This window comes from Ornithodoros turicata, chromosome 5, assembly GCF_037126465.1.
Source record: "Ornithodoros turicata isolate Travis chromosome 5, ASM3712646v1, whole genome shotgun sequence".
Lineage (NCBI taxonomy): Eukaryota > Metazoa > Arthropoda > Arachnida > Ixodida > Argasidae > Ornithodoros > Ornithodoros turicata.
The window spans coordinates 50,698,763-50,722,950 of record NC_088205.1 but is presented as its reverse complement, the minus strand read 5'-3'; the positions used below and the strand labels follow the sequence as shown (position 1 = coordinate 50,722,950).

Sequence of the window (24,188 nt, the reverse complement as noted above, 5' to 3'; positions counted from 1 at the left end):
AGATAAAGGTTCGATTCCGATTCAGCTCCGGGACGACAAATGTATTGATTCAAATATAGGTTCGTGAGCAGACGTACCGATTCAATACCGGTTCCTTGTGTGAAATTATGCGAGATGAAACTTTAGGCACAATCTAAATCTCTTCTGGCTCAGCAACGTGGACTTTTAGTAGACCGTGACACATTCAAGATAACGGTTGCCAAAACGAGGAGTTTCAATATATCGTTTTCACTAAAGTGGTTCGCGAACCAGAGAATTCCTTGAGACAACTGATGTTCTGAGGCTGGAACAACACAGAAAGGACAACAAACAACAACAAATAAGTTAATGATAATGAATGGGGAAATTCGCCACGTAAGGTGCGGCCCACTACCCCAAGGCATAATGGAGCAGGATGTGATGTGTCCTGATGATGAGGTGATGAACGATGCTAAATAGGGATAGTCAGTGGAGTCAGTAAGACATCAGAACGGTAGGCAAAACCACAGCACACAAAAACACACACACAGCACACAGGTACGCAGGCAGATCAGAGAGGAGACCAGTGTGCCGGAGAAAAATCTTGAAATACTCAAGAACTTGCCGATGGTCAGTCTGGTTAGACCAAGGGCCGAGAATGGTTGCCAATGAGAATGCTGCGGCCGTGATCGACTGCAGGCGACACTGTAGAGCAGCTCTTTGGGAGGTGTATAGATGCCAGTCGAGGAGCACATGCTTGGTATCCGCCAAAACAGCACAGCGAGAGCAGAGCATCGAGTCAGAGCGGCCGATCAGATGCTTGAAATGGGGGGTGAATGCAACCCCAAGACGAAGCCTGTGTATCAGCGACGCAAAATGGCGAGGCACACGAGAAGGCATGGTGAAGCCAAAGTCAGGGTCCACTTCACGCATCAGAACTCTTGATGGCACGTCTCGAGACCATTGCGCATGTGCGAGAGGCCTCACCACAGGACAAATACATACAGAGAATACAGATAATTCCATTCTGAATCACTCCCTCTTCTCATTGTCTCTCCGCAGTGCCATTCGCGAACGGCTTGATCGAAAACGATTCTCTAAACCTAGCTAATGCTACTGCTTTCAACTGCATGACTGTATACGGAGCATCTCTCTCATTCATGGCACAGAACGGTTGAGCACATGACGTAATTTCCGCTCGCCATTTGCCGTGCTGTCGATCTCATGTTCGATCTCACGTGAGTATATGAGACGAGGACGGTCTCAAAATTATTTGTGCGATCGTCTCGTTCTCAAATCTGAGACTTTACCCAAAGAGACCGAACTCACCGTGAGTTCGTTCCTGTTTAATGTTCCTGTTCCTTTGTTTTATGCAAACTGCTCGTGGTATGAGTTGTCTGGTATGACTTGTCGTGGTATGAAATGGGGTAGAGCTAGAGCCAGGGAGTCTTCCATACTATTCTACTGGTGTGAAAGGGCTTAAAAATAGCAATACAGACGAAACATACGACCGAGGGCACTTGCAATGATGCTTTGACAGCGAACACGCAACCTATTTGTCTAACTACAATTTAAACACAACCGCTGTTTAACTGCGAAAGACGGCGTGCTCCAGCAGCTCGTATAGTGTCGTTGAATTGTTGGCCTCGGTCGCGTATCGAACCCGCGACCTTCGAAGGAGAAGGGCAGAACCAGAACGTATGAAGATTGTGAACGTAGAACGAGAGTCCAGTTTAGTTAATGAACAAATATTATGGGTGTTGTGACACATATCTGTGAAAACATTCATACGCGCTGGCTTTCCATAGCAATATTACTATTTTTTTAAATCGAACTAACTCGCCTATATCGTTTTAACCGGTAGCAGATGTCGTTGCAACATAACATAATAATAGCAATAATAAATAACTTGACAGTGCCAGTGAAGAATACATTACCTTCGTAATCCCACAGTCTAAAGAATGGCTGCCCAGCTGGCCCTGTAGGAACAGGACTGTCGTTGAAAAATGGAGCGTACACGTTCACTGGAATGCTGCCATTTTTTTCTTGATATATAACTAGACGCACTGGAGTGTGGTTCACGGGCAGGCTGTCCCATGTCGTCTGGATCTCAAAGCTTACACTGCAAAACACGAACGCAAAGAATGAATCCGAAAAGAACCATAGCTTTGGTACCAGACAACCCTCAGGTCACCAGAATACGGTGAAGACTAACTGGGCTACAAAAGTAATGCATAATAGGGAGCTCTGGTATAGTTTGGAAGTACACTACGAAAACTACACCAAAAAGCATCAAAAGATCAGCAATGTGATCTCAGCGAGAGTCACTAAATAAGCTTCGCTTCAGAGTATGGACACTGAGGTCCAAGGGAAAGCAGGAGCGCTATCTTGTTTCGGCTCCACATCGGTACAATCCCCAGTTGAGGATCAAAGACGGCTAGTGTAATGCTCCCTGTGGGATAGAGAAGCGTGTATGATTGTTGTGCGATAATCGATGTACTGTCCGCCAGAGCGTCCAGAAGATGTCAAGGTGAGCTCAAGGCTGTCAACTGCTTGTAAACGAAAGGAACACTTCACCCGCGCACGATAGATGGCGTCGTGCGCTAAAGTGCGCAGTGCGCGTGGGTAGCGTGGTGCGGAAACAAGATGGCGCATGCTCCCTCTTGGAACTCAGTGTCGATACTCTGAAGTGTAGCTTATTTAGTGACTCTAGGCTCAGGCACTTCAAAGGAATGAGGTGATTGTATTGCTATCATGTTTGTTTTCGGAATGCACATGGTGAACACCTTCTGATCTATAAAACTGCCTAATGTCTTCGATACTTCATATAAAGCTTGAACGAGACTACACTACTAACGATCTAGCCTTGCACACCTCGCATATTATTATGTATAAATGTACGTAAGTCCAAAGGGAATGCGTGAGCAGGGCCGGCGAGAGGGCGGGGCAGCCGGAGATGGCGCTCCGGGGCCCCAAGGCATGTGATAATCATATAAAGAAGAAATAATAATGTTAAAAACAGTTAGGAGCTACTAAGGCGTATTCGAACGAGAACTTTCGTGCAAGAGGATGCACTTCTTGAGGTTATACACAAACGATAATAAGAAATACTAAGGATAATAAAAAAGAAATAACAAGAAGAAATACTTGCACTGCATTATCGAGACGCCAGTAGGTAGCACGGTTATTACAGTGACAGACCAGTATCCAGACCCCCCAATTTTTGGGACACCCCCAATTTCTTTTTCTTTACGACATAGCTGTAATGACCCCGCCCCAATTTTTTTTGCTCCCCCCCCCCCCAAGTTTGCAATTTTGGATAAACTACTACCGGACATGACCCATTCCCAGGGCCCGTAATTTCTCTCGCCAGCCATTGAAATATGTCTTTTGCTTCGGTGGGCATGAGCTCATGCGTATGCCTACAAAACTGCTACTCCTCCGATTGAAACAATGTTGAAAATAATGGGTTCCTTTATACCTTCAGTGCTTCGGTGATACATGAAACACAAAGAAAGTTTAAATAAAACACAGTATTCGTGCGCTTTTGCTTCTCTAGATTGTTAAGCAGCATAGCAACGATGAGGCACTCGGATGAACGACGGAATTAGGAGTGCGTCTCATCCAAAGGAATTACGTCCGTCCCTTCGTAGTCGTCAAGTCGCTCCTCTTCCAAAGTCTGGACCACTTGGTCAGGTCAGGCGAGCAACAGAAGAAAGATGTTAATGTAGACGTGAAGGCCAAGATAAAGTTAATGGTGGCAGAGAATTTAGACGAACAGGAGCTAGATGAACATGGTATATGATGATGTTGATGGCTCATGCTCTGCTGCACTGGCGGGGTTCCTGATCGCGGACACCGTCCCAACCTGGCGCTCCCTCATAGACAGTGAAACTATGGGATCGTGTAACCTTCATTCATCGCCACTACATTTACTTATTGTTGTTGTCGGATGCATACTAGCTTTTTGTTCGTTTGGGCCCTATAAATGTAATCATATGCGATTGAGCTAGATGCTGGAAAACGGCAGCGCAAGAAAATATCGCAGCTCGAATTATCAGGAAAATTCCCGAGTGCGAATATTATCGTAATCTCGACTAATTCGTAAACCTGGAACCCTGCACTTCGTAAGTAAGTGTACTAGTATTCGAATAAGGTACGTAACATTTGCTTGATTTGAGGGAAGGTAAACGAACATGAAGGAAGACAAAACATGAAGTGCACAGGACATAGCTCATAACCAGCAATGAGGGATATATTTTGACTGGATCGTATGTACAAAAGTGTGAAAGTGAAAGGGACCCGTGGGTAAAAACTACTAAGCGGTTGGACTTCCCGCTTGGAAAGGCAGGCTGGGCGTAATGAGTCGCGCACAGTAAATTATTTTACATCTTTATTCGCTCAAAACAGGTGTATTCTTATAGAAACACCATTTTCTATACTGCAGACTGAAGCAAAGGGTGCAAGAAGAGCATTACTAAAGGTGTAATATCGACATACACCACATTTTATCCAATGTCGATCATTAAGTGTGTAAAGCGAGGTGTTGAAAGAGGTGTTTACGTCAATGCACTTTTTTTACACCCCATTTGAACTGGGAATATCGTGTTAAAAATGGTGTTTTAATTCGTGAATGAAAAATTATGCCGGGGGGGGGATATGTTTATTAAAGATAGAGAGAGGGGGAAAGGTCAGACAGGCCAAGGCCGACTTGCTATTCCCAACCCAAAAGAGAAAAAAAGAACAACAGAGAAAGAAAGAGAGGGTTCACAGCTCCGCTCAGCAAGTAATCACATTATAGAAGAAAACCTGAGTTTAAAACACAGTATTTGACAGCGAAGGATGTCGAATTTAGCTGGTATCTTTGTGTCGTTGGCAAGCGTACCTGTTAATTGCAAAAACGCATTCCCGTCACCGCTACAAACGTTTTCCGCCCCACTACACTTAACGAACGTGCCCCAAAAATTGTATTTCAGTATATAATCCATCCGGTACGCCAATATAGGCTACTTCGGTACTGACGCCGGTCCCACAGTGTTACCAAGCTAATGAGGCGTGCCTGTGACGCATTGAGCTCCGATTTAGGCTGTATACAATGGAACCACGGCTGGAAGTCTGCCGTGTTCAGGGTGATGCTTGCCATAGAAGCAAGAACGTCGAACTGTATGTCTCGGCTTGCTGCCGCGGGATCTTGTACTATGTTTGAGTGGGAGTATTTGCCAGAAAACAACTCCATCTTAAAAGATGTTTTCAAAAGAATACTCCCCTTTTAAGGGTGTTTTTGTTTTCAAACGCCCATAATAAGAGTGTCTTATGACGAATACACCTAATTAAAGGGTGTTTTAGAAAACATCCTTCATTCGGTTGTAAAGGCAACACCAAAAAGGTGTGCGCCATGGGACAAGCCATTTACACCAAAAAATGTTTGTAATGATGGAGCAACCCTATACCACTGTACACGAACCCTTCCGGACACTTCAGTACACGGGAAAGTACAGACATGGAGGCATTACTTTTTGATCCTCCCTCGTATTTTAAATGGTCACAGATACAGTACGAAGGGTTCAAGGTCTTTACAGACCACAATAGTTGCGATGTCTGACGAAATTGGCTCACAAGCACTCAATGATATGTTTCGCCAATCATTATCTTTAGGCCAAACCAGCCGTTGTCTGAACCACATGTGCGTTGACTGAAGGACGACGTTAACAACTAAAGAACTCAAACGAGACAAAACCACAAACTTTTTCTTGAAAACTTTCAGGCCTGGTGTAATACAGGACGGCCTATCGCTTAAGAGCTCAAGTAAGAGGTGTGTTCACACACACTCTAAGCTACAAACACATACAAGATGATTCATACCTTCACGTAGCTTCGCTATACACACTAGGCACTACAACAGGAAAATTCAAACTCCTGACTCCTCAGTGGATTGTCGCCTAACCTAAGGCTACGACCGACATCTATAAAGTAATATCGACTCAGAACCGAACAGTACCTCCAAATACACTCTAAAATCGGTACCTTATAACGTACTTTATAGAGTTCGGAATCCCGAGGCCTTTTCGCAATCCCGGGATTTCGGTATCTTGAAATCTAAATTCCGGGATCCCGGGACGGGATCGGGATTTTTGGCAAGGAAGTTTATAATGGTATGCCCCGTAGGGCTCGGCTTGGCTGACACCGTCTCACGTTGAAACATGGAAAATATATGAACCTTGCAGGGTTTTTATTGTAAAGAAAGCAATCGACAAACAAAGCTCTGAAAGTATTCACTAACTCTCACGCATGAGCACCTTCTGCCGAGTTCACGTACAAACACTACCTCGTTGCTGGAAGAACGATCTTAAGAAACACAGTGCATCCGGAGTATTATCATCGAGGCGAGATCGCACCTTCGTGCATAGGTTCCCTGCAGAGCTGAAAATTCTCTCTGATTCAACACTAGTTGGGACAATTGATCGCAGGTAGACCTGTGCTTCTTCAAGTAGGGATCCTCTTCCACCACCATGCCGAAATAGTCCGATTTCCTTTCGCAAGAGAGGAGGAGACTCTAGAAGGATTGGGAGGAATTCTACTGCGTTCTCTCGACGTTGAGGCCGTCATTATCGCGTCATTTAACCTCTTCTTGAGGTCATGAGTGTCTGGAACTGCCACAACGGGTGTCTTGGGAGAGTCGCCTGTCGCATGCTCGACAAGAGAGGCAGAGTGTAGTGGTGTACCTTCGTGATCGCTACATTCGTTGCGCTCTATCATCCTTGCAATGAATACGCGAAGGGCGTCGGACGAGACCGTCTTGAAAGAAGTGTTGAGGAGATACTCGACGTGGTAGTCGTAATTAGGGTCCTGCAATATCTGGAGAACCGTTGAGACCATCGTATGTCGTTGGCATAGGCGTTCCCGTATGTTACCATCAGTTGGTTCGCAAATGCTCCATCCTGATCGCTCAGACATTCCAAGACAAACTTTATTGTCGCGTCTGCGGATAAGAGGTTTGAGTCGCGATGACAAAGCGCCTCCACAGTCAACTGTACAGGCTTCAGGCACGCGACTACGTTGGCTATCGCTGCGACGTCTGAATCGGAAAGTTCACTTCCTGATCAATTAGTGCTTTCCTGATGCTGTCTCGTACCTTCAAGAAGCGTTCAAGCATCGCAACAAGGGAGTTCACCTTGTCTTGCAGTCCAGGAGCAACCCCTGTTCTTTGCCGTGATCGAAAATTACGTGAGCTTGTAAAATGTCGTTGTTCTTCGGGGACCTCTTGAAACGAAGGACCTCAGCACGGACCTTAGCAATTATGTCTCGGATGGAACCCTCTTTAAGGGTAAGTGGCTGATCATTAACTACGTCATCTGTGACAATCATCCCATCGCTCTCACTGTCACAGGGTTCAGAATCGGAACCGCCGACTTCGTCTTCTTCGTCTACAGAGAGGGACTTGTTCTTTGGCAATGCGTACAAGGTGTCCGTGACCGCTAAATGTAGTCCATGGGCCAGACATAGCTGATGCTGCAATGGCTGCAAAAGTTTTCCCACTGTAACCATTACGGATGCATGCTCCATCAGTCATAAGCCCGACGACATCGCTGTCAAGCTTTAAGCCGAAATCCAGCAGCCTATTACGGATAGCGTCCACGCACTGTTCTGCCGGCATAGCGCACTTAATCCTCACAAGTCCCAAATTCCAAGTGCTGACACCGCTCCTAAACTTCGCATCAGCAGTGTGAACATTGATGTTCAGGTACCTACGATTCCTGGTCGGCGTCCACTCGTCTAATGTTAGAGCAAGTTTCCGTCCTGCCGCAAGCTCCTTCTCCAGGTCCTGCTTGCACACTGCTTGTATTTGAGAGTGAAAGTTCATTGTGTACTGCCGCGCAGTCTTTTCGGTTCTAGGAAACTTAACCCCAGAGCGACCATTCCATCACGAATGTCCTCAGACGAAGCGATTACACGAAACGACATTGCACACATGGCGGCCATGCGTGCTACCCTGTGTTCAACCGTAGCCTTACCGCTCACGAGAAACGAGTCAAGTGTTTGTGGTGGCGACTGTTTGTGCAGTTTTGACAACGACAAAACGACTCCTCTAGCATCCTCTGTCGCAGATCTCACTCGAACGTTTATGTTATGCTGTAGCAAATGCGTGTGAAGACCTTTCGTTGAGGCGCCAAGAGTCGTTAGCACCTTTCCGCACCTCTTACATTTCGCCGACTGCCCGTCCGCTGCACGCAAGTAGTAGTACCACACACTGCTACCGTCACTGCATTTAGCAAGCACTTCGGAAAAGAGCACGGTGGACATTTTTACGAACCACCTAGGGCACGGACCGTCCTGGCACTGCGAGCACGGTGGAACGCCTGCCTTTCGCCCTTGAAACGATCGGACGCCACTTCGAGTGTTTCCGCCAGCTCAAGAAAGAGGGAACCCTACGTCAGACTCTAGCAACCCGCAGTAGACTAGCGCGAGCTCTCACGCCGCGCTGGTGCCTTTTCGTAGACGGAAGAGGGGGATGATTTATTTGCAAACAGAGGAAACCATACCATGGGCGGAAACCTCGATGGTGAAGGCGATTGACCCGTCTAATTGAATCTCTCTCGTTCGTGTCGTCTGCAATTTTAATATATTTTTGGCACCACGAATAATCCCGAAATCCCGGGATTTTTCGATGAAAATCCCGGGATTTCGGGACGGAAAAATTGTCCGGGATCCCGGGATCCGAACTCTAGTACCTTATATCGAGCTGTACCTGGTAAATATCAGGTACATCCGCGCTTTTTCGCAGTTGCTTTAAGAGGTACTGGGCTAGACAAAGGATCTCGCTTTGTATGTATGAGGTACAAGCATATTTATGGGGTACACCGTCAGTTTATGAGGTACCATGACTTGTACCGTATAAAGCAGTACCTCTTGCGCAAAATCCTATTGTGCTTTCCGCAGCACTTCTTGCGTTCAAGTAACGCCCCAAAGGGTTCGATGCAGTCAGATAATGCATGTACATCGCACGGACTCGGAGATAAAGATTAGCTGTTGATTTACAACTATGATTGTTTCATTCACGGCTGATGATAAAACGTTTCCTGTCTATGTCGTCAGCTAAAGAGCCTCAATCGTGGTACTTTTGTTTAAATTGTCTGCGTTTGTTTCAAGTATATTACGAACACAGGCTAGACAGTGAGCAAGGAAAATGCCGTTCTGTATATGTGATGTTTATTGGTTATTGGGTATTTACATTGATAAAATAGAAAGAGATTGAACTCTCTCCGTGTGTTCGTGAAGGAGGCAGGTTTTCTTTTGGCCCACATGGAAACTAAAAGAAAAAGAACATTCCGGGGGGGGGGGGGCAGATAAGCAGTCGAAGAACCAACAAGCCACACTTTCCAGTGGTCTCATGAGGTCAGGCGGGTCAGTTTCTTATTTTTGGTTTATCTCGCCTCATATCTAGTCAATCGAACCTTTGATCCTACGGAAGAAACATGTGATATAAGTGCAGCCGCCCAACCAGCACAATGTACTGAAAGTCGAGTGCAATAGGGGGTTGACGGGTAGGTCGAAGACCTTGAAAGACCCGTGAAACTAAAGAACATTGATAAGACACATACCGGCCACCCCCATTGCACTCGACTTTCAGTACATTGTGCTGCTTGGGCGCGTCCGCGTGTGAAGGTTATTTGTGATCAGGAAACCGACGTCTTCGCACGGTTAAGTTGACCGGTTAAAGGACATGGAAAGACCGGGAAGGTATACCTGCTCATGGTAAGTTGCTCTTTAACGTTGTTCGATTCCGCTACAACTACGTGCATGCCGTTTCCCAAAACGTGCATGTGTAGGATGAGCGTAGTAAACGGTAGCTTGCCAGAGTACGTATGCGATTGTATTGAGGGTTGTAACAACCTAGAAGCGTTCCACGTCAGTGTATTAGTTCAGGCTTGTCTCCCAAGCAGCACAATGCACTCAAAAGTCGAGTGCAATAGGTGGACGGTATGTGTCTTATCAGTGTTCCTTAGTTTCACGAATCTGTTCAGGGCCTTCCACCTACCTGTCCACCCCTATTGCACTCGACTTTCAGTATATTGTCCTGCTTGGACTAGTGCTGAAGGTTATCGTCCCAGTTGTAGCGCTGAAATATTTTTCAATGTAGCTACAGTGGCGGCGTACACTTGCCTTAACCAGCGGTAAAGTGTACTAGAATAGGGGTAGTGTGCTCAGTGAACGATGGCGCCTACGGGGAGCAGTGACGCCGCGGAGGTCGACAGCGTCTAGTTCGAAACTGCCCCACAGGGTGTCGCGCGCGTAGTGTTAACGGTAGAGTTTTCGTGAAGGCGCAATGGGATGAACGCGTGGATGTACCGGACGACGTCAACAACGTAGTGTGAAGTCTTCGTTAGGGCTGTTTTCATTCCGCGTTCCCTGGTGGGTCCGTCCAGTGTGTATTGCGATCGTGTTGAACCAACAAGATGCCGGGTCGGCAGAATCACTGCTACGCCCCTGGCTGCAGAACGGGGTATGTGCATAACAAGAACGGCCCGAAGGTAGCTCTTTTCAGTGTTCCAGAAGACGGCATATTGAGAGAGCAGTGGGAAAGGAACCTCCGCCAGTCGGACAAAAGACTCGACGACAGATGTGTTGTGTGTGAGAGGCACTTCGAACCGCATTTCGTGCTCCGGCACTAGGTCCACGTTGTATCCGCGGGAAACCTGCACTGGCGCCCAAAGCTATCCCAACGCCCTTGCCGGACCTGCCGGCCTACCTGTCGAAAAAAACGCCGCGTGCAAGAGCGCCGAGGAAGAGGAAGACACCTTGCGAGGTTGGAGCGCCACCGAAGAAGAAAGTGCGTGATGACACCCATGTGTCCGATGACAGTATTGTGTCTGCTGGAAACGAAACTAGCATCATCTCGGAACCAGCCGCAGAATCGGAGCTGCATCGCAACTGGAGACTGCATCTCGGCCACCCACATGCGCCACATATGATCAAGACTACAGTGGAAGCCTACAGATGCCATCAAAATTTTGGTCCAAGCACGTCTTTCCAGGCCAAGATAACTCAGTGTTTTACTGTACGTCAGTGCTGAGTTCACAAATGGAGGTCACGTCAGAGAAGGCTGTGATATTTGTTCATGGTGCTGGAGTTCTGTGCTGTAAAGTGTACGTGAGGGGCGTCTTGCTTGAAGAGAAGTCTGTATCCTCTCGGACAGAAGCAGAGAACATCATGGAGCAAGTCAACACCCTCCACCTCTGTTGCGGCGCTCTGCGGACTCAGGAATATGCTGAACAATATTTCACTGCGTCCCTGAAGAACAATGCTGTCACCCGCAATGGAGTCTATCACAGCAGCAATTGCGTCACAACACTGTCTACAACAGGTATGTGCATTTCTGCCTACCATACAGATGCTTTTGTTTATGAGTGCTTTCATTACCTGAGCCATTCTCAAAATTTTTTTGTTCGTTTCTCAGGTGGCTAATGCGTCTCCTGTAAATATTTTCGACGTACACTGCTCACACGACGAGCCAGGGCTGAACGAAAGGGCATCAAATCGACACGTTCAGTGGTGCAGAAATACAAGACTCCGACACAGAAGAACAGGCGTCTTACAACCAGTGATTTCCCAGGAAATTCACCACTGGGGGGGTGCCGAGCTTTCAAGGGGGGGGGGTCATGCTTGGTGAGGGTTCCACTTACGGATTTTTTTTTAGACACGAAAAGAATCGTGGCACAACGGTGACATATCTGCACAGCTTTCCCGGTTTATTTGTACATGTTATTACTTTAGAACACAGTACGTTAGAATAGAGAATCATTGTGAACGGCATTTCAACATTAAGATGCATAATCATACGACCGACAAAGATAAGAGACTACCATCTTGTCAACGAACACCTAGCAATCAACGGTGTTCGATTCCGCTACAACTACGTGCATGCCGTTTCCCAAAACGTGCATGTGTACGATGAGCGTAGTAAACGGTAGCTTGCCAGAGTACGTATGCGATTGTATTGAGGGTTGTAACAACCTAGAAGCGTACGACTGAACCCAGTTTCGTACCTCGCTTGGTTGAGTTGGGCGCAAATGGCTCTTGATGATCCACATTGAGTTTGCGTGCCCGCACGCATTTTGCTCGTACATACGCGCAATATATGCATTGCACAGTCACTTTCAAATGATTTTGGACAAATGCATGGTACGATCATCTGCATGACTGTGGTCCTAAGTTTGACAGCACAGTATGTAATTCGCTGCGCCGGACTCACTACCAGAACGTGTTGGTGGCCGAGCTGGGTGGGGTCACCTGAGAAATTTCAGGGGGGATGTTGCAAAAATGCAGGGAGGGTGTTCACCCCCCCTGAGGGGGGTGTAGGGAAATCCCTGCTTACTACACGCGTGAATCCTGTTCATGAAGATATGGCAAGGCTGCAGGAGTGCTCTGCTCGACAAAAGGAAGAAGCCGTGCAGGAAAAAATTGCAAGCTTACCAGCTCGACAACAAGAGGCTGTGAAGCAGTGCTTTCAGGCTGCAAAGGTGAAGCCAAATGGAAACCGTTACACCAAGAGGTGGGTACTGGAGTGCATTTTAATGAAAATGAAAAGTCCACAGTTGTATGAGCACATCCGGAAGAACAAGATCCTCTGCTTACCAAGCAAATCTACTCTGAAGCGTTGTCTACCCTCATATCGTTCGTCATTTGGATTCAATATGAAAGTGCTGCACCCACGGAAGTTGAAGACAGCTGAAATAGATTCATATAAAAGACATGGTGGACTGCTCATCGACGAACTTAAGCTTTCAGAGCACTTGTAGACCTTGGGTCATTTACTGCCCCTGAACACCGCCGCATTCCGTCAGTTCATGGAATGATCCTATTTGTGCCGTTTGTGGGCAGTTGGAGTCAAATACTTTGCTCTTTTGCTACAAGTGGAAACATGAATGATGAGACCCTTGCAGAAGTGATCACTGAAGCCGCTACCCTAGCTGAAAATAGCGGACTTTTTGTTGATTTTGTGACCTGCGATGGAGCAAGTTGGAATCGAAAGATGTGGAAACTAATGGGAGTACAGGGAAGTGCATCCCTCATCAAGTGCAATGTGCAGCATTCTGTTGACCCGTCTCGTAGCCTGTTCTTTCTATCAGACTTTCCTCATCTCATAAAGTGTCTCCGGAACTGCCTACTCAAGACCGGATTCAACACACCAGATGGTCATGTAAGTCCTGTCTTACCAATAGGTTCACATCTGCACGAAAGGAGGAGCAGAGGTAGGTGGATTGTGCTATGTTACAAAATACAATATCCACTCTACAGGTTGCTATCACACATTACAAGGAAGCTTTCAAGATCGACTCTTGCAATGTGACTCTTAAGGCTATGCCTGGTATTACAAGCAGCCATTTGCAGCCCAATAATTTTGAGAAAATGAGGGTCAGCTATGCTTTCCAGCTGTTCGGTCCAAAAGTTCTCCAGGCACTCAACCTCTACAAGCCAGGACTATAGATGACATGGGGAAGCATTCTGGGAACGCACGTCTTTTTCAAGTAAGACTTAAATCCTAAAGAGAAGGTCTCTCATACGGATTGCGTGGTTTTCACCTTTCTAGCTGTGATGTCCTATTCACCCGTTTTTATTTTTCATCTTTCAGGAGAATTCAAGAGCTCATCGCAGCTATGACATCACGATTTCCGAAGGACGCTCTCAAGCCCAACTCGCCAAAGCACAGAGTGCTTAAAGAATTCCTTGACTTTTTGAATGAGTGGGAAAATCACAGCCAGTGCACTGGAGGGTTCTTAAGTGACTCCACAGCAACTGGTCTTCGTGTTACGATTCTCATACTTTAGAGATGCTGACATACCTGACAGAAAAAGTTAAGTTTAAGTACCTAATGACCTCAAAGCTCAGCCAAGACCCCCTCGAAAACTTATTTGGAATCATAAGACAGTCCTCAGGAAGCAGTCACCATCCCACACCAACCCAGTTTCTGATACCTGTGAACTGCCCTTCTTTCTATGGGCTGGTTAAGTGCATCTCACAGAGAAACTGTGAGTCAAGCACACTTTCATCTCTGTCAGACATAGATGAGATGGATATGGGTAAACCGAGCTCGAAGATACTTCTGATGAAAGGCGGAAGCGATGGACTTGCAGAGCCTCCAGAAGAGCTGCGTGCTCCACATCATGACCACGACCAACACATCGTCAAGAGTGATCGTCGCCTCATATACTACATTGCTGGGTACGTCGCACGAAAGTGTGTCCTGAAGGCGAATTGTGAAGTTTGTACGTCTGCCCTCACAGTGCAGAACCCTGGTGACAGCCTTGAGCTGGCAAGATACACAAGGTACTGTGACAAAGGAGGCCTTCTGTACCCAACTTCTCAGCTCTATGACTTTGTGCACAGGCTTGAAGATCTCTTCACTGAGTGCTTTAGTTGCAACGAAATACATTCGGAAAGTGTTATTGACGTGCTGCAAGTAGTAAGGGCCAGATTACACAAGCATGTAGGGTGTCAGGACCATGCAGAGAGACTATCTGAAGACATAATCAGGTTTTATGTTGTTCTGAGGCTACATTTCTTTGTGAAAGGTGTGAAATCTGTCAAGTTGAGCAAACGAGAGCGGGCAAAGCACTTGAAACTAAGTCGTATGTGAAGTTCAATAAAAGATTCAGTACGTTGCTGCTAGGTGTGAGCATCTGTTTTGCACAGTGCACTATTTCGCAGGGACATCATTGCATGTGATATATGTAAACTAGGATGACGCGCATGGCACTTGTGCCGCCCACTCAGACAAAATCTTGGATACGCGCCTCTGCGGGGATTCACGATGTTTCCGAGATGTGGCAGACAAAAGGCCAATGCTCCCCAGGTCAATTAAACTATGAATTGAACAACAATGGAGGGAGGGATCACAGCCCCTGGATACGCTCGTGATCATGCTCGCGAATACTAGCTGTATGTTGCGAGCGGAACCCACACTCGCTGCTCCGATATTCTTTCCATTCACTGTAGAATTTTCGTTGGTGCATAGTGGTGCAGTAGAAGTAATTATAGAGACCAAACTCAACAAAACGGTCCATTGAACTGCATAATGCCGTTCCGCAAAAATATTTATACTTTGTTTTGACAGAACGGGCAGCACACAGCGGCGGCTCCGTTTCCCGTGAATGCGTACGCAGCGCCACTAGCTGTCCTCCTCTCCACGCGACATGAGCAGCTTCAGGAGCCGGCGCCTGTGAGCACACTACCCCTATATTCTAGTACACTTTACCAGCGGAGCGCGTGTCATCGGGCGCTGATAGACAGCTGGAAACGAGATTGGGCTGATTTACTATCCCGTTGAAGGGGAGGGTGCCCTTGTGCAATTTCTCGCCTCGACGGACCTCTGTGACACATTGTGACGCTTTTTGTTTTTTGTTCATTGAGATTTCGCACGTGGACTGCAAAGTTTGTGCAAAGTTTTGTGGTGATGTTTTCATACATTCCGTTTCAAAGTGTATAGATATGTGTAGCTTCCCTTTCTTTTCTGAATAACGCGCCTTGGAGTAGCCAGTCCCGAGTGGCTCGAGACTAACATCTCTATTTTTTTTCTTTTACAAATCAATCAGGGTCGGTACGCACAACGGAGTTGTCGAAACGCGAACTCATCCGCTGTGCGTACCGACCCTACCTTCAGGGGATAGTGGATCGTCCCAACCTTGCTTCCAGCTGCCTATCAGCGCCCAATGACATGCGCTCCGCTGGTTAAGACAAGTCTGCGCGCCACTGTACCTCCTGTCAGTCAATTAACGAACACTACTACCCCAAGGCATGGCTACCTCCAATGGATTCTTTCGAATCTAGCTCTCCGGGTAGGGAATAAAATTATAATTCTATACTGGAGCGAAATCTGATCGCCTTGATACATTACTTTGCTGGAAAGTCAGGTACCAAGAGTAGCCAGTCGGCAAAACCCCATGGGTCAGAATGATGCCTTCACTTAACGGCGTAGCGGTGTAGTTTGTCATGTTAGTCGTGTAGTCGCGTAGCGGTGTAGTTTATCATGTAGTTCGTCAACACTAATTATTCATACGATCGAAATAAATCAAGCGAAGTGAAAGGCTTTGCTGTGCTGTTACTGCTCAAACCGACAGTACGTGTAGTTTTATCTCTAATATCTACACTTCATTTGTTTCTCAGCTGATACTAGAATTCGACGTCAGATTCCGCAAAAGCTTTGATCAAGCAATGGCGGAGATAACCAACATCCTGGCGGCTTTTTCAGCCATGAAGGAAAAAGAATCGCGGACGTTCGTCGATGTGGACGTCTTACGTCCAAAAAATTCGAAGTATGATCTGATATCAACGGTATGTGGACTGCTTCCTCTGTTTGAGACGATCCTTCGGGAAGGCACAAATACGAACTAATTGAGGCGTTCCTCTCCAGATCGTCCCCGAAAAGGTAGTCTCTCCCGGACCGAAACTCTTATTCGGGCAGGAGAGCCTTGTTTGGTGTAGTGACGGAGAGGCTGTGCAGCTGGAACCGTCGGGCATGCTTGAGTTTGCGTTGCTCTGCTGCTTGACAGTTTACTATGTAAAAAACGTGACATACCCTGCTGCTTTTGGCCAGTTGTTAGGCCTGCTGCAAATATATGTTGTGGACTGTATACTTCTTGGACAACTGTACCCTTTAGACGGGCGTACCTCTTAGACGGATGTACCTCTTAGACGGTTGTACCCTTTAGACGACGGTACCTCTAAAATGGCTGTACCTGTTAGACGGCAGTACCTCTTGGACGGACGTACCTGTTAGACGGCACTACCTCTTATACGGGTGTACCTGCTAGACGGCTGTACCCTTTATACGGGGGTACCTGTTGTTATACGGCAGTACCTTGTAAGTGCTGTACCTTTTAGGCGCTTTCGTACCGCGTAAAATAAAGGGTACATTTTTGCAAAAATGTACCTTATAAAAGGGGGTTTTAAGAGGTACAGATTTTAGAGTGTAGAATGGCGAATTGAAGGTCAGGCGACTCGTTTTCTCATCCAATCCTGTCCAAAAACGCAAGAAAGCGCTTCTACAGCAATTACAGCCAAAAGTACTTCTTGGAACACACTGCAGATTTCCGAACTACAAAACCTACCGAACAGCGTAAACAGTCCCATCAAGTAACGCCGATATTGCCGATATTTTATACCTGAAGTAAGCCCTAATTTGTTTAGCAAGAATAATTGTGGTGAATAAAAATTACTGTATCAATGCGGGTGGACCCAGATGCTCCTGTATTTTATTATTATTATCTAACGGGCGTATGCCACTAACTCGTTTGCTTTCGCTAATAGGCACTCTAGCGTGTACTATTTCTACCCAGGGGCCCTATTCCGAGCTACCGATTGCGCGCGACCGACACTGTCGGTAGGCGAGGATCGCTCGCTCTCGATCGACCTTGTGGGAACGACCCATGCAACTTTTGATATTCCGACGGCGCGTCTAACGATAGCGTGCTTGAATCGCGAGGTGCACCGCACGAGCAATCGAGCTGTTTGCAACCGATGGCACGTGATGCGTGATGTCACGTATCGACGGCACCGAGCATTTGGTATTTCCTTGCCTTCTAAACGTGTCGCTTGTGAACGATGCTATCGGCTGAGTGTCGGTGCACGAGCGATTTCTCGGACCCAGTCGTTTGGCCTGTCGAGTAGCCAGAGCATTCAACGGAGATGGCTGCAAGTTACTTCGCGTGGCTGCTATCGAGGCCAACGCGGTCGGAACCTATGTGCACGTCGACCTGCCTTCATCGCTCTGTGAGGCAGAAGCTGCCTCGTGCGATGCCATACAAATGATCGTTGATGCGGACTCCGAGGCCGGCAGTGCCCGTATCCCGAGTCTCCTGCATCCCGGTCGTCGCCACTTGCCTAATCACAGAGGCGAGCCGCTCCTCCAGCTCAGAGAGCGATTCTTTTGGTGGGGGACCTGTTCCCGTCTCCCGCGTGTGATGTGAGATGCGAGCTGCCTTGGCTTTGGTGGCGCTTTTCCTGTTGGTCCACGTCTAAAAGTTCCCATTGAACACAACTTCAATCAAGTAGTGGGATATTGCAACAAAGACAACACATATATTCTGATGATGCAGGGGGGCGGTTTTCCACTCTATGAGTGGAAAGCTACCCCATAGCTAGGGGTTCTAATGTGAGTGGTGACAATGATGAGTGATGACAATGTGAGATGACGGGAATGATCGGAGCGGCGATGGCGATGATGAACGTGATCGTGATGGTGGAAATGTCCGAGAGCGCTGGTGGGGTCATAATGAGTTCCATAGGCCTGTCGCCTCAAAAGATCCAACTACATGACGTAAGGTCGCCCTCGAGTGGGCCGTGGTGTCCCAAGGGCCGATGACGGGGATATTGCAGTCGTTACTGCTGCCGCGAATTTTGAGATTTTTGTTGGTGTTTCGTATCTGATACTAATTTACGCACCTCTCTCAACGGGTTTCACTGCACCAGCGCTGGCGTTCAAACGTGTAGCCAGCTCGCACCACTCCCTATTTCTGTCTTGCGATGTGTAGCCAGCGGACAGCCCACCCGTAAAGGGATTACGGTGCTCCCCCACATAGTCGAGCACAATGTGAAACTGCTCCGAGGTGGGACGTGAGCGCGTACCGGTGAATCCATCGCAGGTAGAGGAAATTATACGAAAAAAAGAAAAACAAGCACAGCTTGTTTCTTTTTTTTTTTTTTTTTGCGTCGTCTTTTATTGCCTATGTTTGCTTTTATCTCAAATGCACAAAGTTATATTTGCGAACCCGCTCGTGCAATCGCTTTGTCGTCGTCATGTGGGATGCGCGTGACAGTGACTTTGAACACGTCGACGGGCTAAACGATAGTAAATAACCCAAGCGCGCGATCGTTAGACGTAACCCGAAATACCAAAAGTGGCAGGTATCGTTCCCGCCGGCTCGATCGCTTCGCCTACCGACACCATCGGTGGTCCGGAACTACATGTGGTAGCTGCTCAACTTATTGGGAAGTTGTCAGTGGTTCCTTTGCCTTTGCCTTTCGCACCTCCGACTGCTTTTCACTGCATGTATTCACTGTCAGCCGTGGAAAAATTTGCTAGAGCGGGAAGCCGCTATAGAATGTAGCAAAAAAAATAAAAAATCATTACACACGTCGCTAGCTTCTGAGGGTCAGAACCAGGCTGCAGTCGTCTTCTGGTGGTGAAAAAATTCGAACCCGAGAAATTCACCATGACCCTCCCCCCCCCCCCCCAATTCACCAAAAACAAATTTACCAGAAAGAATTTCACCATGTACCAGCTGGCCTGCACCCTTGCCCTTTTGCCATGTCTTCTGGTGGTTCGTGTTGAAAGTTGCTCTTCTTCACGTTGCCTTCTGCTGAGCTCTCCCCGCTGAACAAGCGTGCGCATCGGTCAAACGACAGGATCGTTCACGCGCGGCTCGTCTGGAAGCACTGGAATACCAAATTCTCGACGCTGTCGTTCGATGACATCACACACCACGTGCCGTCGCTTGCAAACGACTCGATTGCGCGAGCGAGGCACCTCGGAATAGGGCCCCAGGAACGAAACTGAAACCAGCAACACGGCGAGGCATACAGGTATTATAATAGAAAAAAGTCTAGGGATGTCGCGAACCGTTTTCGAACCGCGAAGTTCGGTTTCGAACCTGGGGGTTCGAATGGTTCGACGAACCTTCGAACTTTTCAACAGGTTCGCGGAAGTTCGCAAAGTTCGACTTATTTTTTATGTTCTTTTTAAAAGCAAATCATTGGCTTTTTTTTTTCTTGTTTCCTTTGACCTCCTGATGTCGTTGACAAGTCGAAATACATGTAAGACTTCAGAAGTATAGTTCGATCACGGCTAACCGGGATCACCATTCTATAGCAGTTTGCCCAAACTCTGAGGAGGGTATAAGAAAATGACACTACACAAAACGGAATAAAAAGTATCCTATATGTGAGCAATTGGGGCGAAATACAGAGACTGACATGACACATGCCACTGAAGAAACACAAACGGCAAGGTGCAAGCAGTCACGCTATAAGCTATACGCAAAAGATGGTGCCACAACCTCAACGATGGAATAGAATCATTTCAGTTACGTTTTCGTACATATAAATTGTACACTACAATGCATATAGGTACAGAACGAGTTACGCTTCACAACGCTTGACGCTGATGTCAACTGCAATATTCTTGCAATTGTTGCGTATGTTTTATGTCATGCTATGTGTGCAGTATACGGTTCCTGAGCCCAGCAGAAACGTTTTCGTCGTATCCCTAAAGTGATAATAATTTAAATAACAATTATTTGCCAAGAGATTTCTTCAGTCATCGAAAATTCTTTGGGAGTCGCGCATGCGCAGACCTGTCGAACTTTATTTGAACTGTTCGACGAACTTTTCAAAAAAGTTGTTTTTCTTCGAACCTGTGCGAACTCGAACCGCGGCCGGTTCGCGACATCCCTCGAAAAAAACATTCGAAAAGCGCGGCTGTGCTGGGTACGCCACCCGCTACAACGCACGCAGGGCGCTGCACGAACTTTGTGGTGTGCTGCCACATCGCGGTATTAGAAGTAATTAAGAGCGAAACGCAGTGCTACGATCGCAGCCTTTGTCAGTACACTTGCACATCGCGAAAGACACGACAAAAGTCTTACAAAACGTTCTCACAAACGACCATTTTCAAAATGCCATTCAGGGCCACTCCCGTCTACTCCGAAAGCAGTACATATTGGCATTAATTCGACAGAACAGGAAGAAAAGAACATCATGCAGAACATACCTGCCGCTTGCCATTCGTGATGCTCAATACTAGTACCCTCGATGTTTCACAGATGGCAGAGTGGCAGCGCGGACGGACCATTGTATAGCAAGCACTTACCGATAGGAACGGCTGGATCCTCCCATTGATTGGGAAATGTGACGTCGTCATATGTCCCACGTGACGACATACGTCGTTTGTTGGAAATGCCAAGGGCAGAAACTCGCGAGTTCCTTTGCGGGATGAAGTGAGGCGCTTCGTGCGTTTCTCGTCATCAGACGTCAGAAAACGTCATAAATTGAAAGTCATGGAGACATCCGGTGGCTAGTGATTGCTGATTGGGAACCAATCAGCAATCACTAGCCACCGGATGAGGGCGAATCATGAGGACGAATTCGTTTTCTGAGCGATGATTGGCCGTTTTTAAATTTGTTCGCGAGCGCTCAAACAGGCGACAGCTGTGCCGGTTGGAACTGGAGTCCACGGATCGCCGGCGTCCGTTTGGAAGGCTGGTGTTGTATAGCGGTTGTGTTAGAGTGTGAGTTCTGATTTTTCGTGTTTAAAAATGCAAGCTGTATCATGTGAGTGTCCTCGAACAGTCACAGCTGCCAGGGAAGATGCCTGCGCAACATTTCTGTTCTGCTTCTTGGTGTAGAAACGATTCGAGAGTCCGAACGTCTCGTACCCGATACCCAGTCAACGACTGGCGACAGGTAATTCATTTGTCAGTGCTTGTTGCCTTACAACACCGCATTCACTTCGGGTATTGTGAATAAGTTGCTTAACATTTACCGTATTGCAGATATGATGGTATGATGCATCATTGCAGATATGATGGTAGACTATATTTCAGTTCGTGAAACAATAGCATCTAAATGTTATGATTAAACACCCGCTCACGTCGTACTGTATAAAAGTATGACGCTACTGTAAGTCTGATTCTCGGTGATTTCGCTCGACAAGTTTCGTCCGACGTTGACCTAGTAACTGTTCTGTAGGTAGCGCCAGAGCCAAGTTTGTCAGGCTATCCGGCCTGAATATATCATTGTGAAGTAGCGCAATAAAAGGTAGATTTTTACTAAGGTCGCTCATCATACCCCATGGCTGCGAGCTTCTCACAACCCTACCACCGTTCTTATTTTTAGCGTTCATAGCACATATTCTTTCTATTGACATTGCAACTTTCACATGCATAGCTGTATATCTGATACTAATTTTCATCTTGCAGCCACTGAGCTCCAGGCCCCAGTAGCAGTCCTTGCCAGATGCAGTCCGACATTATCAGGCTTTTTCAAGCAAATTCCGGAGCAATATTAATGTCATGTTGTTTTCGTTACCGCAGTCATGCTGTGTACGTCTTGCTTGCAAAACCGTATGTCGCACAATAGAGTACTTCATGTGACAAAACCAACCAAGGCTCCGTCGTATTCCTGTAACTCCCACTGCATTCCGACAAACGCGAACAAAAAAAAAAACAGTGAATGGAAAAAAAAAAAGGAACAACAAGAGAGGACGGGAAGCAGAGTAGAGAGGAGGAAAGTAGTGAGAGAGAAGCGGATGACACGTCATTTACGTCATTCCCAACATAATAAAAAAAAAGTAGGGTGGCTAGTCCTCAGTCATTGGTCCAGCTCCGGAGGTCACGTGAGTTTTCAGCTACAATAGATTTCTACTACAGCTTCGCGCCCCTGGAAATGCTGTAGAAAGCTCACTAAGGGCGCGTTCCATTTACAGAGCTGGGTCAAAGTTTTGCCCCAGAAAGGGGGCAAAAACTGTTCCATTGGCAGAGTGGGGCATGCGTTGAATGTTCCACTGGTGGAGCAGGGGCAAAAAAATTTGCTCTAGGGAGCAATAGTTTTTGACCCAGCGATTACCTCAGCGGAACCCGGCAGAGAAGAGGTGGCGTGCACGCGATAAGTGAGGCAGTGATGTTCGAGCTTCTTCTTCTTCTTTTTTTTTTTTCATTTTCGTTTTACTCGTGTGTCGCGCAGGTTGCCGTGCGTCTCTTGCACAGTGCGCGTCCCGCTGTGTGCAATCGGCCATTTGAGAAAAGATTGGCGCCGCCGTAACGAACACCCGCGAAACGAAGTGGTACGCGAACATAGCGCATGAGCATGTTCTTTTTGTATCCACGATGGACATGGATGGCTATATTGGTTTTAATATCAAGACCGTGGAGCCCCAGGAAGCAACATCGTCCACTTAGGACACTCATTCTTTCATCACAAGCTCGAGGAAGATCGTAAGCAGTTTTCTGTGCCCCAGCTGCGAGTAAATATAGGACTCCTTGCATGATCCGAACCTGCCACTTTCACGGCAAGCGAAGAAGCGATTTTCACTTACGACGGAGGAATACAGTTGCTACCTCTTGAACATTTATTGCAACATTCATGTCAACGAGCTGCCAGATAACAGTAATGTGCGACTTTCTGAAGCACTTGCCGCTTTTTATGCATGCCACCGATAAGGAACAGCATAAACCGTATGTTGCCATTCAGACGTGAAAGAAGTGACGTAGACAGTGCACGGCGATTTTTACGGCGCTGCTAGGATATACAATCCACTATTGGTTTACCAACGTTGGGGGACAAGAAAGGTTGTTCGACCTTCTGCAGTTTTGCAGTTGTGTCCGGCAGTTTTCAGTCCCAGGAAAAAATGGACGGGGCAGCTGGTAAACAGAAGTGCATGTGTTCCGTGTTAGTATACGAGAAAAGGCCATTTGCCATTTGTTGTTGTTCCGTCTCAGGTATCATAATGTGCGTGTATCGTCAGGAAATCAAAGTGAAAAAGCCTATATTGTCTTTGTGTTGTTCACAACACAAAATTGTTCAATTAATGCCCCACCACCACCCAGGTGAGTAACGTATCACAGACGTTGAATTGAATCTGTTGAAAAAGCTGTTTCACGTGTAACGCTTGTGTTCTAGATTGCGGATCAACAATGTGCAACAAAGAGCTGAGGCCAAAGTTGAGGACCAGTGTCGTGCGTCTAACCGGAGCCCGGTTCGCGCCCAGAGGCAAAAGAACTGTGGGATCAAAATCCCGACTGCAGGCTCCGGTTTTCTGGTGTGGGGCCCGTTCCCAGACAAGAAAAAAAAATCGGTTCCTCACACGGCGACCACCCAGCTCATTCCAAGACAGCTCATACCTGGACAACTCATACCAGACAACACACACCACACTCAACTCATACCAAGATAACTCATACCTGGACAACTCATACCATCACTCAACTCATACCAAGACAACTCATACCTGGACAACTCATACCAGACAACACATACCACAGTCAACACATACCACGCCCAACTCATACGAAGACGACTCATACCAGACAACACATACGACACTCAACTCATACCAAGACGACTCATACCTGGACAACTCATACCAGACAACACATACCAGGACAACTCATACTGGGACAACTCGTACCAAGGCAAACCATACCAGGACAACTCATACCAAGCCAACTCACACCAAGCGA

At 47.1% G+C, this 24,188-nt stretch overlaps 1 protein-coding gene across 1 annotated transcript in view; it reads right to left on the bottom strand.

The window, feature by feature from the left end:
- Nucleotides 1-24,188, bottom strand: part of LOC135394458 (UPF0462 protein C4orf33 homolog) — a 62,657-nt gene that overhangs the window by 15,644 nt on the left and 22,825 nt on the right. The window contains exon 3 of the mRNA XM_064625195.1: nucleotides 1,896-2,080. Within this exon, the coding sequence (XP_064481265.1) occupies nucleotides 1,896-2,080 (185 nt within the window). The remainder of the gene's footprint in view (nucleotides 1-1,895; nucleotides 2,081-24,188) is intronic.